The sequence below is a fragment of the Megalops cyprinoides genome, chromosome 11, assembly GCF_013368585.1.
Source record: "Megalops cyprinoides isolate fMegCyp1 chromosome 11, fMegCyp1.pri, whole genome shotgun sequence".
NCBI classification, from domain to species: Eukaryota; Metazoa; Chordata; class Actinopteri; order Elopiformes; family Megalopidae; genus Megalops; species Megalops cyprinoides.
The window spans coordinates 35269767-35282889 of record NC_050593.1 but is presented as its reverse complement, the minus strand read 5'-3'; the positions used below and the strand labels follow the sequence as shown (position 1 = coordinate 35282889).

The window sequence follows — 13123 nt, the reverse complement described above, 5'->3', positions numbered from 1 at the left end:
ATCAATTTATATAGCTCTGTATTTAATGAGGCAGTTGTGGGTTAAATACCTTGCTCAAGGGTACAACAGCAATGCCCCAGCGGGGAATCGAACTGGCAACCTTTCGGTTGTGAGCTCTGCTCCTTACCACTACACCACATTGCTGCTGACCGCAGTTACCGGAGTTACCTGAGTTGCCTGAGAATGCACAGCCTTGGTGAAGTCACTGTGTTTCTCCCCCACAGAGATGCGTTCCCTGTCTGAGCTCCTGGGGCCCTACGGCATGAAGTTCCTCAGCGAGAGCCTCATGTGGCACATCTCCTCCCAGGTGGCCGAGCTCAAGGTGAGGTCACAGGGTCAGGGGTCAGACGTCACACGGTCAGGGGTCAGATGGTCAAGCGCCCAGCTCCCAGGGCTCTTTATCTTCTGATTAATCCATCGCCACCACACCATAGCGTTTACACCACAGCGATACTTCCTGTCAGTAGTTATCAAGAGCCCCTGTGTTTCATCAGAAAAGCAAGACACAGACATACAATGGAGATATGAGATTTCCTTATGGCAAAATGAAGAGCAAAGAGACCCATTGTGAGCACCTACTGGGGTCAGAATTACCTTAAGAAGGTGGAGCAGCAGGAATATCATCTGGTCCTGTTGCTTCCTGTATTTGGGAGTGGGCGTGGCCTGGGCGTCAGCCCAAACTCACGCCCTCTTCTCCCTCCTGCAGAAACTGGTGGTGGAGAACGTGGAGGTGCTGACCCAGATGAGGACCAGCTTCGACAAGCCCGACCAGATGGCGGCGCTCTTCAAGAAGCTCACATGTGGGTGCCTCTCCGGACGCCTCAAATGCACCTTCCTCTGTAGAGCAGTGACATCACTTCCTGTGATCATTTTCACATCTGCACACTCACAGCAACGTTCTGTCCCTTTAGTTTACCAGCATGATCTTTCCCCACGTGCTTATGTGGTTAGGCTGAAGGCTGTTGACTGTATCGCCTATAGAGTCGTTAAATTTGATAGGATTGAACACCGTCTTCATGGTCAGTATTGAAGGCATCCTGAATGCACAGTGGGGCTAAGGTCGTGTTTGTCTTGTTATTTTAGCGGTTGACAGCGTGCTGAAAAGGATGACCATCATTGGAGTCATTCTTTCGTTCCGATCGCTGGCCCAGGAAGCGCTGAGAGACGTAAGCCTCGTTCTCGTTCTCGGTTTTCCGGTGCTGAGCGCGTCCTGCAGTGTGTTTGATTTCCATGTGGAATGCTCGCAGCACAGCTCTCGAACTGCAGAAACGTTCTTAGCACAGTCTGCTTTTTCCACCCTCTTCAGGTGCTGTCCTGTCACATTCCTTTCCTCGTGAGCTCGGTGGAGGATTTCAAGGACCACATTCCCAGAGAGACCGACATGAAGGTAAGGCTCACGGGGGCCTGTGAGATCTCCCGCGGTGTGAAGCGGGGGGGGGGGGGGGGGGCGTTGATACGGAGAATCCGCTGATCTGGGACCTGTGAGGGACTCACTGTGTCTGCGCTTCCAGGTGGCGATGAACGTGTACGAGCTGTCCTCAGCCGCAGGGCTGCCCTGCGAGATCGACCCGGCCCTGGTGGTGGCGCTGTCCTCACAGAAGTCCGGTGAGTCACTCGCCCCACGTTGCCAGAATCAAGAGATGTCCTGGAATGAAAACGCTTGCCCTAGAGTTCACCCAGAAAAAAGAGTTTTCTGTTAAAAAGACGGCCAGAGTAGATAAATGGCATTCTAAAAATCTTGCATCACTACAAACTACGCTATGTTACATTGCTCTGAGCCTTGGTCTACACAAGCATTTTGCTAAGTGCTCGTGCTATTTAACATGAGCCTCTGATGTTTGGTATCAAAACAGTCTTGCGTTACTGCCTCGTTTCAGTTATTCCCAAATGAACTTGTTACTAAAATGACTATAATTACAAGGTATTATTTCCGTTTGTCTTGGTTGTATGTTCTAGTTATGTTTATTTTAGAGTTTAATAATTCAGTCTAAAGGCAAGTATGGCTGTCCTGAGAGTCCTTTTCCAGGCATATTCGTTGACAGGAGCAAAACCACCATCTGACCTGTCCTTTTCCCCTGAACAGAAAACATCAGTCCTGAAGAGGAGTACAAGATCGCCTGCCTTTTGATGGTCTTTGTTGCTGTTTCCATGCCAACCTTGGCCAGCAATGTCATGTCACAGTACAGCCCTGCAATTGAAGGTAACCACAGTCTAGTCAGCTAATTTTTCTAAGAAAAGGGTAAAAGGATGCTTTGTGGCTGGAATGATTTCTGAAAAATAAATGTAAAGTAAATGAATGAATGGGATCTTGTGCATTGTGTTGCTGCGTGTAAGAGTGGAAGTACTGAGCATAGTCTTTTTACAGGACACTGCAACAACATTCATTGTCTGGCAAAAGCTATAAATCAGATAGCCGCTGCCCTCTTCACCATCCACAAGGGCAGCATTGAGGACCGGCTCAAGGAGTTTCTGGCTGTAAGTATTAACATTAACAGTGTTTACAGCTAACAGTATTAGCTGTCTGTGAGTTCTGCATTTGTACAGCTTGAATCCTGCTCTCTGTCAAATACTTCATTTTTCAGTCTTTTGCTCATAGTGGCCTTTTTCATTTCCGCACTAATTACAGAGAAAATCATTAATTTCCATGGATATGTATATTTTTTTAACAAGAGAGGATCAACATTAGAATTCTATAAAAGTCCTCTCTTTTATGCTGGATGTATTTTCCTGGAAGGCTGAGCTTCTGTTCATTGGTGAAGGCCCATTTACCCTATTTTGCCTATTTACAGTGGAATTACTCTAACATTTGCCAAGGAGCCGAGTTTACAGTGTCTGCTCCGCATCTTTATTAAGCTTCTCAAAAGCATTTTATAACAGGGGTGTTGAAATATGAATGTTTTTCCCCGGTTTTAAAGCAGAAAGTTTTTCCCCTTCTCGTTTTTTTACACAGTAGAGCACAAAGTGGCAGTGATGCGTTGTTGCGTAACGTTGTTGTAACGTTGTTGTAACGTTGTTGTGCCGTTCAGCTGGCCTCATCCAGCCTGTTGAAGATTGGCCAGGAGACAGACAAAAGCACGACGCGGAACAGAGAATCTGTCTACCTGCTTCTTGATATGGTGAGTCAGTGCAGCTGCAGGGTCAACACGGGTTTTTTTTTCCCCAAAAACATCCCTCACGTCAGCGGGATTTAAGCATTTTATTTGTGTTTTTGTATTGTGTGGAAAAATGGATATGGCTGTAAAAAAACTGTAGAGATGGAATATGTAATGGAAAAGGAAGGATCACCAGTTGGATATACTGCCCAACTGTATGAGCGGAGGGCTTTCTGGATGCTGTTGATAACCATTAAAATCATGGGAATTGTCCAGTTTTTTGAAGCCAGATATTACATAACAGTTTGGTAGTTTCTTGCTAGTCATAGATCGTGGATTACTGGTATACTGTATTACAGAAATTACGGCATCGCAGCCAATTACAGCATGTGATGATGAGTCTTCTCATCTGCAAGAGTGATGTGATTGCCTCTGAAGAATAATCTACTGAGATTAATAGCTCTGTGTAGTGAAGAGAAACTCCTGGGATATTAGGATGCACCATCTGTACTGTAATCAGGCAGGTTTTCAAAAAAAATAATTCTCTCTGAAAACAAAGAGACTCAAAAGACATTATTCAGCGAATTGCAGAGTACTGTTTTGTGTGTTCCTTGTCACAAGTGTACCGTTTCTCCCGTGTGTGTGCGCCAGATTGTGCAAGAATCTCCATTCCTCACCATGGACCTGCTGGAGTCTTGCTTCCCCTATGTCCTGCTGAGAAACGCCTACCATGCAGTCTACAAACAGAGCATCACCTCTTCAGCGTAAGAGACTCCGTTTCAGCGTAAGAGTCCCTCGTCAGGGGCCAGTCGGTGCATAGTGGACAGCAGGGGCCCCTGGGAGCAGAGACCACTGTGGGGCTTGTTTTACATGAGAGTCTTAAGAAAACAGCGAGAATTTTGTGGGATCAGACCTTTTTCATAAAATTGTATTAATGACCAGTTGTTTCCTATAACAGTAATAGTAACCTATAAGCTTGGTTGAGGAGCACTAGATACACTACTAAATTACATTTTTGAAAAAAAAAAAACATATGTGCTTCAGATTAAAAAAAATACATAAAAAGAACAAGAACACTTAAGGGGCAATGAGGTGAATTTAATTATCTTCAATCATGCAGAATATGTTGCTTGTTTATTAACAAATGCTTCAATGGTTCGCCGTGATTATTTTTAGATGGCTCTAGATTTTGTCTGTGTGGGTTTTAATGTGCATTTTTTTCTGTGGATTTGCATTTTTTACACTTTATTTTCTTTTGGAATATTTGCCAAATTATTGACACAATGGCATCTCATTTTGGGTTTGGATCAAAGCAGAATTGTTGGTAACTACATAATATAAAAGACAGATGGTGTTGTTTGTACAAAGCATAGTCTAATTTTTTTAAACTAACCTTCATGATGCCGGGCCGGCATTAACACATGCGGTGTACCTGTCTGTATGGTATAATAAACATTCTTACATATTTATTGAATGTTTATAAAATGTTCTCCCTTAACCACTTTTTTATATGTTTTAAATTTTTTGAAGATTCCAGTGTACCTTCCATAACATAAATAAACATTAGGTTATATCCAGCCTCCATTGCCTGCCTGTGTTAATCTGAATTAGTCTCATTTCCTTTCAATGGCATCCTTCACGCACTTACACACAGAAATACCATAACTACAGACTCAATGTACACAATGTATCATTTGCAGTATGATAGTCACGTCACACATTTTAAATGATATTGTTAACCATGTAAGTGCAAAGCAATTTAGTAAAGGCATTAAATGTACTTGGGGAAGGCAACTGGCACGGTGCTGTACTATTTAAAGTTTGGGAGTATGATCTTGGATTCAAAATTCATTTGAATTTGGATGAAATTTGTCATCATAAACCAATAGACCTACCAGAGAGTTGGATTGCTCTGCAAAGTGACCACCTGAAAGACTTCTATTGTCATTGCCGTTTCTCACAGTGGGAAAAACTGGTTTGCTTATGTTCAGTTCACAGTGCATTCTTTGTGAAGCCGAATCAGCTTGTGGTTTATCGTCCTTTGGGACACATACTGCAACCTGAACGCTTCAGGCTACATGAACTGTTGACTGGATGTGAGTCAAATATCTGAGCAGAGTGAGAGTTTCTGCTACTGTATGTCTGCTTTAGAAAAAGTAAATTTCATCTGAAATGGCAGACATGGATAAACTAGAGGCCCTTCTGCTTCATTTGCTGTGAGGTGAGAGATTACCAGAGCTCATTAACATCAGTAATGAAGATACGTGTACCAACCGTCGACTTATCCATCATTTACTGGCTCTTGCCGTAGTGGGCAATTTTAGAGTATTAAATAAATGTTTTAAAATGTTAATGGCCTCATGCCTGTTGTTTATTTTAAAATCCGGTTTGTTTGATGAAAGTACTAGACCACTGTCTCCCAAGCAGCTGTTTGTTCTGCTGAAACACAGGCAGTACACCCTACAGTGACTGTAAACCTTTGACATCTGCAAAATGATTCACGGGTCATTGAAAAAGAAAATGTAATTGATCATTCTGCACTTTCCTACCAATTTATATTTGATTGGCTCCCATTGTCACCTTTGACAGCTATCTAAATGTATTATTTGGATGTGTATTCACGCAGTTGTTATCCTTAACTCTCTTTAAATTGAGTTAAGATAAATCAGGCTTCATTAATGTTCCAGGCGGACTACGCATGGCTTCTATTTTATCTCATCCATTGCAAACGCAGTTACTCGTGTTCTGTGGAAAATTTGTTTCCGCTGTGCAAAAGACTGCTAGCAAAATATTTTACATCCGAGGGTAAGAAAGGATAAGGAAGAAATGGAATGTGTGCCCGGACCGTATTAGCTTTTAAAGGTGGGAGCTGGAGGAGGAGGGTCGGGCTTGACTGTGGTCTGCAGGCTAAAAGCACGTGGTCCTGGAGACTGAAGTCACTCCACCGGACCGCGACCTCCAGCCACAGAAGCAGCAGCAGCAGCGCGCGCCAGATCAGCTCCAGCAGCAGCAGCGCGTGAGGCCAGATACACAGCACGAACAAAAGCAGCGCGTGAGGCCAGATACACAGCACGAGCAAAAGCAGCGCGTGAGACCAGATACACAGCACGAGCAAAAGCAGCGCGTGAGGCCAGATACACAGCACGAGCAAAAGCAGCGCGTGAGACCAGATACACAGCACGAGCAAAAGCAGCGCGTGAGGCCAGATACACAGCACGAGCAAAAGCAGCGCGTGAGGCCAGATACACAGCACGAACAAAAGCAGCGCGTGAGGCCAGATACACAGCACGAGCAAAAGCAGCGCGTGAGGCCAGATACACAGCACGAGCAAAAGCAGCGCGTGAGGCCAGATACACAGCACGAGCAAAAGCAGCGCGCGCGACAGGGAGGCAGAGCGAGACCAGCTGAGACTGTCAGCGCGGCGCGTGGAGATGGACTTGTGGAGTCAGCGAGGCACGAGGATGCACAGATAGGGCATCATCAGATGCGTCCACTTTCCAAAGGATTCCATCTTTACTTCTTAAAGAAAGCACAAAGGATGAGCGCCTGGACTGTGTCTGGGAGTATGGAAGCGTAAGCATGTCAGCTGGCAAATAGTTTCAAAAAGGTTTTGATTTGCATTTTGCCAACTTGAGTGGTTTCCACCTGTATGGATGAATTCATATAGACTTTCTCAGCTTCTTCAACTGACACGACAGTAAATTCTAGCAGCTCGCCCTTATTCTTTAATGCTAGTTTGACTCAATATGTTTGCATGCGAGTTGTGCGTCAGTCTCCTGGCTGTTGTATGCCTCGTCGGGATACCCCGAGTCAGAGCGGCGGCATGCGAGCCGATCCGGATCCCCATGTGCAAGCAGATGCCGTGGAACATGACCAAGATGCCGAACCACCTTCACCACAGCACGCAGGCGAACGCGGTGCTGGCCATCGAGCAGTTCGAGGGTCTGCTGGGGACCCAGTGCAGCCCGGACCTGCTGTTCTTCCTCTGCGCGATGTACGCGCCCATCTGCACCATCGACTTCCAGCACGATCCCATCAAACCCTGCAAGTCGGTGTGCGAGCGGGCGAAGTGCGGCTGCGAGCCGGTCATGAAGAAATACAACCACACATGGCCGGAGAGTCTGGCCTGCGAGGAGCTGCCTGTGTATGACCGCGGCGTCTGTATCTCACCGGAGGCTATCGTCAAAGCTGAAGGACCTGGTAAAGGCTAAAGCATTATAAACCATCTTCATCATTCGTTAGTATATTACTGTAGCAGCTGTAAGAGCAGCGACGATTATAATGATGATAGTAGTAATTAGGTTTGTTTACGATTATGACCATTTTGTCAATGTTTGGTACTATTAGTTGTGTTTGCGGTTGGCATTAACAAATACCTACTTGATTATATTTTGTCTTGCACTACTGAAGACAATCCATATTACCAAGACTTCTCAAAATGCTCACCAGGTAAGGTTTTACTTTTTTAACCAGCGCATGAATAAAGTTTGTCAATTAAGTTTTTAAATCACTGTCATACACCAACAACAGAAATGTTCTCCCGATAAGTTTGTCTTGTGCTGATCCAAGTGAGAGGTGGTTGTTCATTTTTATGGAAGTCGTAGCTGCGAAATTACATACAGGTCAGGGACCCTGCAGCCACTGCGCTTATGAGAGCAATCTATGTAACAGAAACAAGAAAAATTAAACACAGTCCTTCATCGCTTTAGAGTCATCGCCAGACTTTCCAATGGATTCTCACAATGGCAACTGCAGAGGCTCCAACGGTGGTATGTACTTAGTATCTTAGTATTATTATTATGATTATTATTATTATTATTATTAGTAGTAGTAGTAGTAGTAGTAGTAGTTGTCTTTTTTACTTATGCATAGCTGTTCTGGATTATTGTATTGGTACAGAGATTATAGGGTACTGATATGTTATTAGGTTTTTATAAGACATTAGATCTCTATGTGTTATAAAAAGGAAAATAATTTACTAGTCAAGATGGTTTTATGGTATGCTAAACAATAACATAAATAATCTCTGGTCATTTATATTCTTGGATGGTCTTCATAAAATTTATATGAATATATGTGTAATCTTTACGTGTTCATTTCAGTGCTTTGTGTTTTGTAATTTGATGTCTATGTTGAAGTTAAATTATTAAATATTATTAATATTATTAAATATTCTTCGTCTTCCTCAGAGCGATGCAAGTGCACAACAGTAAAACTTGCTCTGAAGACATATTTAAGGAATAATTACAATTATGGTAAGTTTTAATGCTGAGCGATTCTGCCATAGAGTATATGGGGAAAAGAACTAATTGGAGAAACATTTTTACTTGGGTTGTCGCAAATTATATGCATTTATCTTGTCAACTGTCATAAACCAAACCTTATTACAACATGTAGTAGTTTAAAAAATTGTTTAACCAGGAAAGAAAGGTCAGTCGTTATTGTAATCGGACAACAGAGGAAACATTGTACAACCAACGATTCTGACCCAAACACATCGGCATTTTCCTTCATTCTCAATTTCCAGTCATTCGAGCGAGGGTTAAAGAAATAACGAGCCGGAATCACGACCTGAGTGCCGTGGTCGAAGTCAGAGACGTGCTGAAATCCTCCCTCGTCAACATTCCCCGGGACACGGTGACGCTGCACTACAACTCGGGCTGCCTGTGCCCCCCGCTCGCAGCCAACCAGGAGTACATCATTATGGGCTACGAGAACGAGGAGCGCTCCAGGTACGGCTCTGTGCACTGGCCTCGGTTCATGAACACAGAACATTTTTTTAAGTTAATGTTGCCGCTGTAGCCCGATTCTCTAATACGTTGTTGTGCTACTTTGTCGATTCCATCCAGGTTGTTGCTCATTGAAGGATCAATTGCACAGAAGTGGAAGGATCGCATGGCGAAGAAAGTCAAGGTATTGGCACGAGCCACCTGCATAGTTTTCGAGGGCCATAAAGAAGTGGTGGTTATATACAAGAAAAGACGTGTTTAATGCGCCCAGGTTTACCCTAAATTACCTATATTCTACTGCTCAGAAACAGGCTGAAAATATCAGGCCAAAAGTTAAGCTTTGCTCAATTTGAGAGTGTAGAGTAAAGTTGCCAGAATTATGAAGTTTGTCCAGTTTCAGTTAAGAAAAAAGTATTTTCCTTAACTGAAATGCGGAGGGTATGGTGAGGATGTGAATTTCTCTCTTCTTTTCAAAGGCCGTGTAGGGCCTGGGTAAAGTAACCTTTGGGTGCTTTTTTAAACGTGGAATAAAGAACAGACAGGATGTATTTGACAGCTGAGGAGAAGCAGCCAGTCGAGAAATGAATCATTTTTCCAGGGTGCATGTAAGACAGGCAAACTGACAGAAAGTGGCATTATTGTAGCTGTTGGAATCCCTAAAGAGTTTGTTTGTTCTTCATTTGATCAGTGAAAGCAGCCATTTTAAAACCAGTTATTCAAAGTACAATCAATAATTACTGCAAATCCAGGCCTCCTGCACCCTTCAGACACAGTCACTGTGATGTGGCTTAATGTATCAGGCTCAAGGTTGCCAGTCTCCTTTTCAAATGCTGCTGGACAGCAGTGTGGCATAGAGGTAAGCAGCAGGGCTCGTAGCCTAAAGGTTGTTGGTTCCATTCCCCGCTGGGAGACTGCTGTTGTACCATTGGGCAAGGCACTTAACCCACAATCACCTCAGTAAATAACCAGCTGTTATAACTGATAAAATTGTAACCTATGTAGTTCACTGTGGATAAGAGCCTCTGCTAAACAGCAATACTGTAAGGTAAACGTAATGTGAAGGAGTGAGCCGTGCAGTCCAATGCCGCGTGACTCTGCTTTCAGCGATGGGACCAGGTTCTCCGCAGTCAGAGCCGAGGGAATTCTGGGAGGAGCGGCGTGAGACGGACCCGACACTGAAGCGAGAGCGCGGGGACGGGAACCGGACCAAACCCAGAAACCAGCAGATTGGAGACAGCTGAAAAAAATGCACTATTGCACGTTCTTTTTGATTGTCACCTTATTTGAGTTTTAGTTGAATGTAGCATTTGTGTGATGTTGGATGTTTTTTTTTTTTTTCGCTGTTTATAATTTTTTTGTAACGTTTGCTTGCTAGTGCTGTGTAAGGGGTGTTGGAGACGCCCACAGCGCAGGAGCTGGGGGAAGAGTGAGGCTTTTGTGCAAACTTCTGCAGCGCAGCGTGTGATGCCGTGAGGGGTCTGAAGAGGACGGCTGGGTGTTTATCCGAGGCCCTGCCCTGGCTGAAGGGGACGTCTCTCACTGCGTTCACTAAAGCTGCGTTCAGCTTTACGCCTTTAAAGTAAAGACGAACGGATCTGAAGCCGACAGCCAGCCTGTATGCAGCTGCATGTTGTATTCCCACGAGAGGATGAAACACATCAATCAATGGAGAAAAAGTCAGCTTTTGGGCTGTGGTCTCAAAGATAAAGTCAGGTTGATTCAGGACTTGGAGTGAATGTATCAATGACAAAACAAAGTGATATGTTTATTGTAAAATGTTCATTTTAAAGGGAAATTATGCACAATGTTTCTGCAGATCTGTTACACTTTTTGTTTCCTTGAATTTAATTTTCTATAACTCACGTAATATGGCATATTACATGTCTGACAACTTTCCCTTGTCATTTTAACTGTACTGTTTTTCCACTGAACTTTACATTAACTTTATTTTCCGTTTAGTTACTCTGGTCTGACATACTCCAACACTGCTTGTATTAAACAAAGCTGAAGTGAACCATCTCTCGATACTGTCTGGCTGGTGTGACTGTTGTACTGTCAGATCTAGTGCAGTCTACTCATCCGGGGATTATATTAAACCGTTCTGTTGGGAATGGTCCCACTGTTAGCAGGGCTTCAGTGTGACTCGGTTACCTGTGAGCCTATAGTTGCCTTATTTATTTGTTCAGCAGATGCTGTTATCCACGGAGATTGAGGCTGTGCGTGTGGGGTATTTACACAGCTGGGTATTTACTCGTGCAGCCCATGTTAAGCACCTTATTCAGTGACAGTGCTCCGCCCATTGTGCCGACCAATAGGGACAGTGTTGGTCCCCGCGCTGTCACTCACCTGTGAGCTGACCGCACTGGGAGTCTGGAGTCAGTCCACATCGATACACAGCCCCCCCCCAAAACCCCCAGCCCCGCACTCTGAAAGCACTGCCCCCCCCTGGGAGACGGAGTGTTTACCCCATCACGGTAAAGGTTAGCAAAGTGCTGAGGTCCGATGTGAAGTGATGTTCTGTTCAGAGGCAGAGTGGTTCTTACCATAAGCTGAGAATCCTGCAGTGAGGCCCTTCAGCAAAGCGCTCACTGCAGGGCCTCAGGCCTTTCTCCATCAATCAGATATCAGCTGTACGTTCTCTTAAAAAAGCAGGTATTTGCTTTGACACGCATTTCAAGGTACGGTAGCTGTTTCTCAGAATAATGACGTCACAAGTGTAGAAATCGTATCCCACAGCCAGATAACAGAGGTCACTGCTGATGGGAAAATAATCTCTGCGGATCTGTAAACACAGGATTTGAGTATGCCCACATGTGTTTGCGTCTGTGCGGTTGTGTGGGCTTTGATACTGAGCCTAAACACATTACAACAGCATAAAAAAACTCCCCAATCAAGGAGTGATGCTCCTGAATATACAGAGCTCCACTCCCTCCCCAAAGCCATTCCTCATCTGTCCTCATCACTCACAGAGAGGGAGATGGGCCTGGAAATTAACTCTCAGAGAAATTTACGCACAGGGCCAAACTCAATCACAGAGCGTGAGTGTTTTATGGGAAAACGAACACAAACTGCCTTATTTATTATGACATAAACGAACCTCACCGTCTCGCTGATGGCTTCTCCGTGCGGCCATCTTGACCACTTTGTTGCTGTGCCGTATTTCACAACGTCATGACCAGGAGAACAGAATGCCCCAGCAATCAATTCGCCTGTGGAAAGGGTCTGCCACCATCACATTTTAATTTATTGAGATTACGCACCATGTGGGAACCATTAAACTCTATGTGAGTGATGTAAATCTTTTGGTGTAAGCTTTGGAGAGTGGCGTTATCCTGCTGATTAAGCATCTGGAATAGCAACACGAACAAAGCCAGCCTCCAACATGCTGCAAGACTACAAGAAATATATATTTAATGGCTACCATAACTGTGTAGTTATAGCTAGCTGTAACCACATCACATAGTTCTAGGTCAGAGCTAGTGCAAGTGTTTATTATCTGGCATCTGTTAATGCATGAATATCCCTTTTTATGAGAGATCAACGCAAGAATAACAGAAGCCAAACTGCGGTTTAATATACCTTATAAAACTAATTCAAGGTTAGTTCTGTAATCTGACTGAGAGGCGAGCTGTAATTCAGAATGGCTTATTACAGTATAATAACTCATATGCAGAGTCTTCATTGGACCCTGAGGAGGGGATCAATGGTAAAGGTCTGTTTTCCCATGATTCAGTGCTCTCAGAAGAGGTCATTAATTTTCTGCGCCAATGAGCAATCAGAGCTGGTTGGATCATGGGGGGGGAGACACCCGTCCCGTGTGCGGTGCTCTCCAAAAATCGCTGACGAGGTTAGCCGCCCCGTGAGCTGAGCCCCTCGATGGAGCAGCAACTCATCAGCGCTCCACAGCGAGGGAGGGAGAGAGAGGCGCAAAGAATAATGCATCCCCTGTATTTCACACCATGGAGAACTGCTGACAGGGAAAACTGTTCTTCTGGGTCTCTTTCCCTTTCTCTTCATTTCCTGTGACACCAGGGCAGGCTTTCATGAATATGCCGGGTGATCAGAAACACATGTTTAAAGCTGTACCGAAACCGCAGGGCATGTTTCAAATTCCCCCTGCGCAGAGGAGCCAAATCACTCCTTAATTGCTTGATGATTTTGTTCCAGTGGGTACTTTAATTGGTAGGCAACAGGCAATGGAAATCCAAAACTAAACTGTATTAATTTAAAGGGTACTAAAAACAGCATGTGCAAGAAATCACTACAAAGCAGGCCCTTGTGAGTTTCATTTGAATCTTATCT

At 44.3% G+C, this 13123-nt stretch overlaps 2 protein-coding genes across 7 annotated transcripts in view; both read left to right on the top strand.

The window, feature by feature from the left end:
• LOC118785552 (nck-associated protein 1) overlaps positions 1 to 4161 on the top strand; it is a 31305-nt gene extending 27144 nt beyond the window's left edge. For all 6 annotated transcript variants that reach the window (XM_036540295.1, XM_036540294.1, XM_036540293.1 and 3 more), the window contains 9 exons: positions 225 to 322; positions 707 to 800; positions 1084 to 1166; positions 1307 to 1387; positions 1512 to 1605; positions 2084 to 2200; positions 2366 to 2475; positions 3027 to 3116; positions 3744 to 4161. In XM_036540295.1, the coding sequence (XP_036396188.1) occupies positions 225 to 322; positions 707 to 800; positions 1084 to 1166; positions 1307 to 1387; positions 1512 to 1605; positions 2084 to 2200; positions 2366 to 2475; positions 3027 to 3116; positions 3744 to 3860 (884 nt within the window). In that variant the 3' untranslated portion in view covers positions 3861 to 4161. The remainder of the gene's footprint in view (positions 1 to 224; positions 323 to 706; positions 801 to 1083; positions 1167 to 1306; positions 1388 to 1511; positions 1606 to 2083; positions 2201 to 2365; positions 2476 to 3026; positions 3117 to 3743) is intronic.
• A 2225-nt stretch (positions 4162 to 6386) lies between these two features.
• On the top strand, positions 6387 to 10039 carry LOC118786172 (secreted frizzled-related protein 3-like). The gene is made up of 7 exons (XM_036541250.1): positions 6387 to 7292; positions 7503 to 7541; positions 7802 to 7861; positions 8282 to 8347; positions 8620 to 8824; positions 8942 to 9005; positions 9926 to 10039. Exons 1-7 carry the CDS (start codon positions 6839 to 6841, stop codon positions 9998 to 10000), a joined length of 963 nt encoding a protein of 320 aa, XP_036397143.1. The 5' UTR covers positions 6387 to 6838; the 3' UTR covers positions 10001 to 10039.
• The last annotated feature ends 3084 nt before the right edge of the window (positions 10040 to 13123 follow it).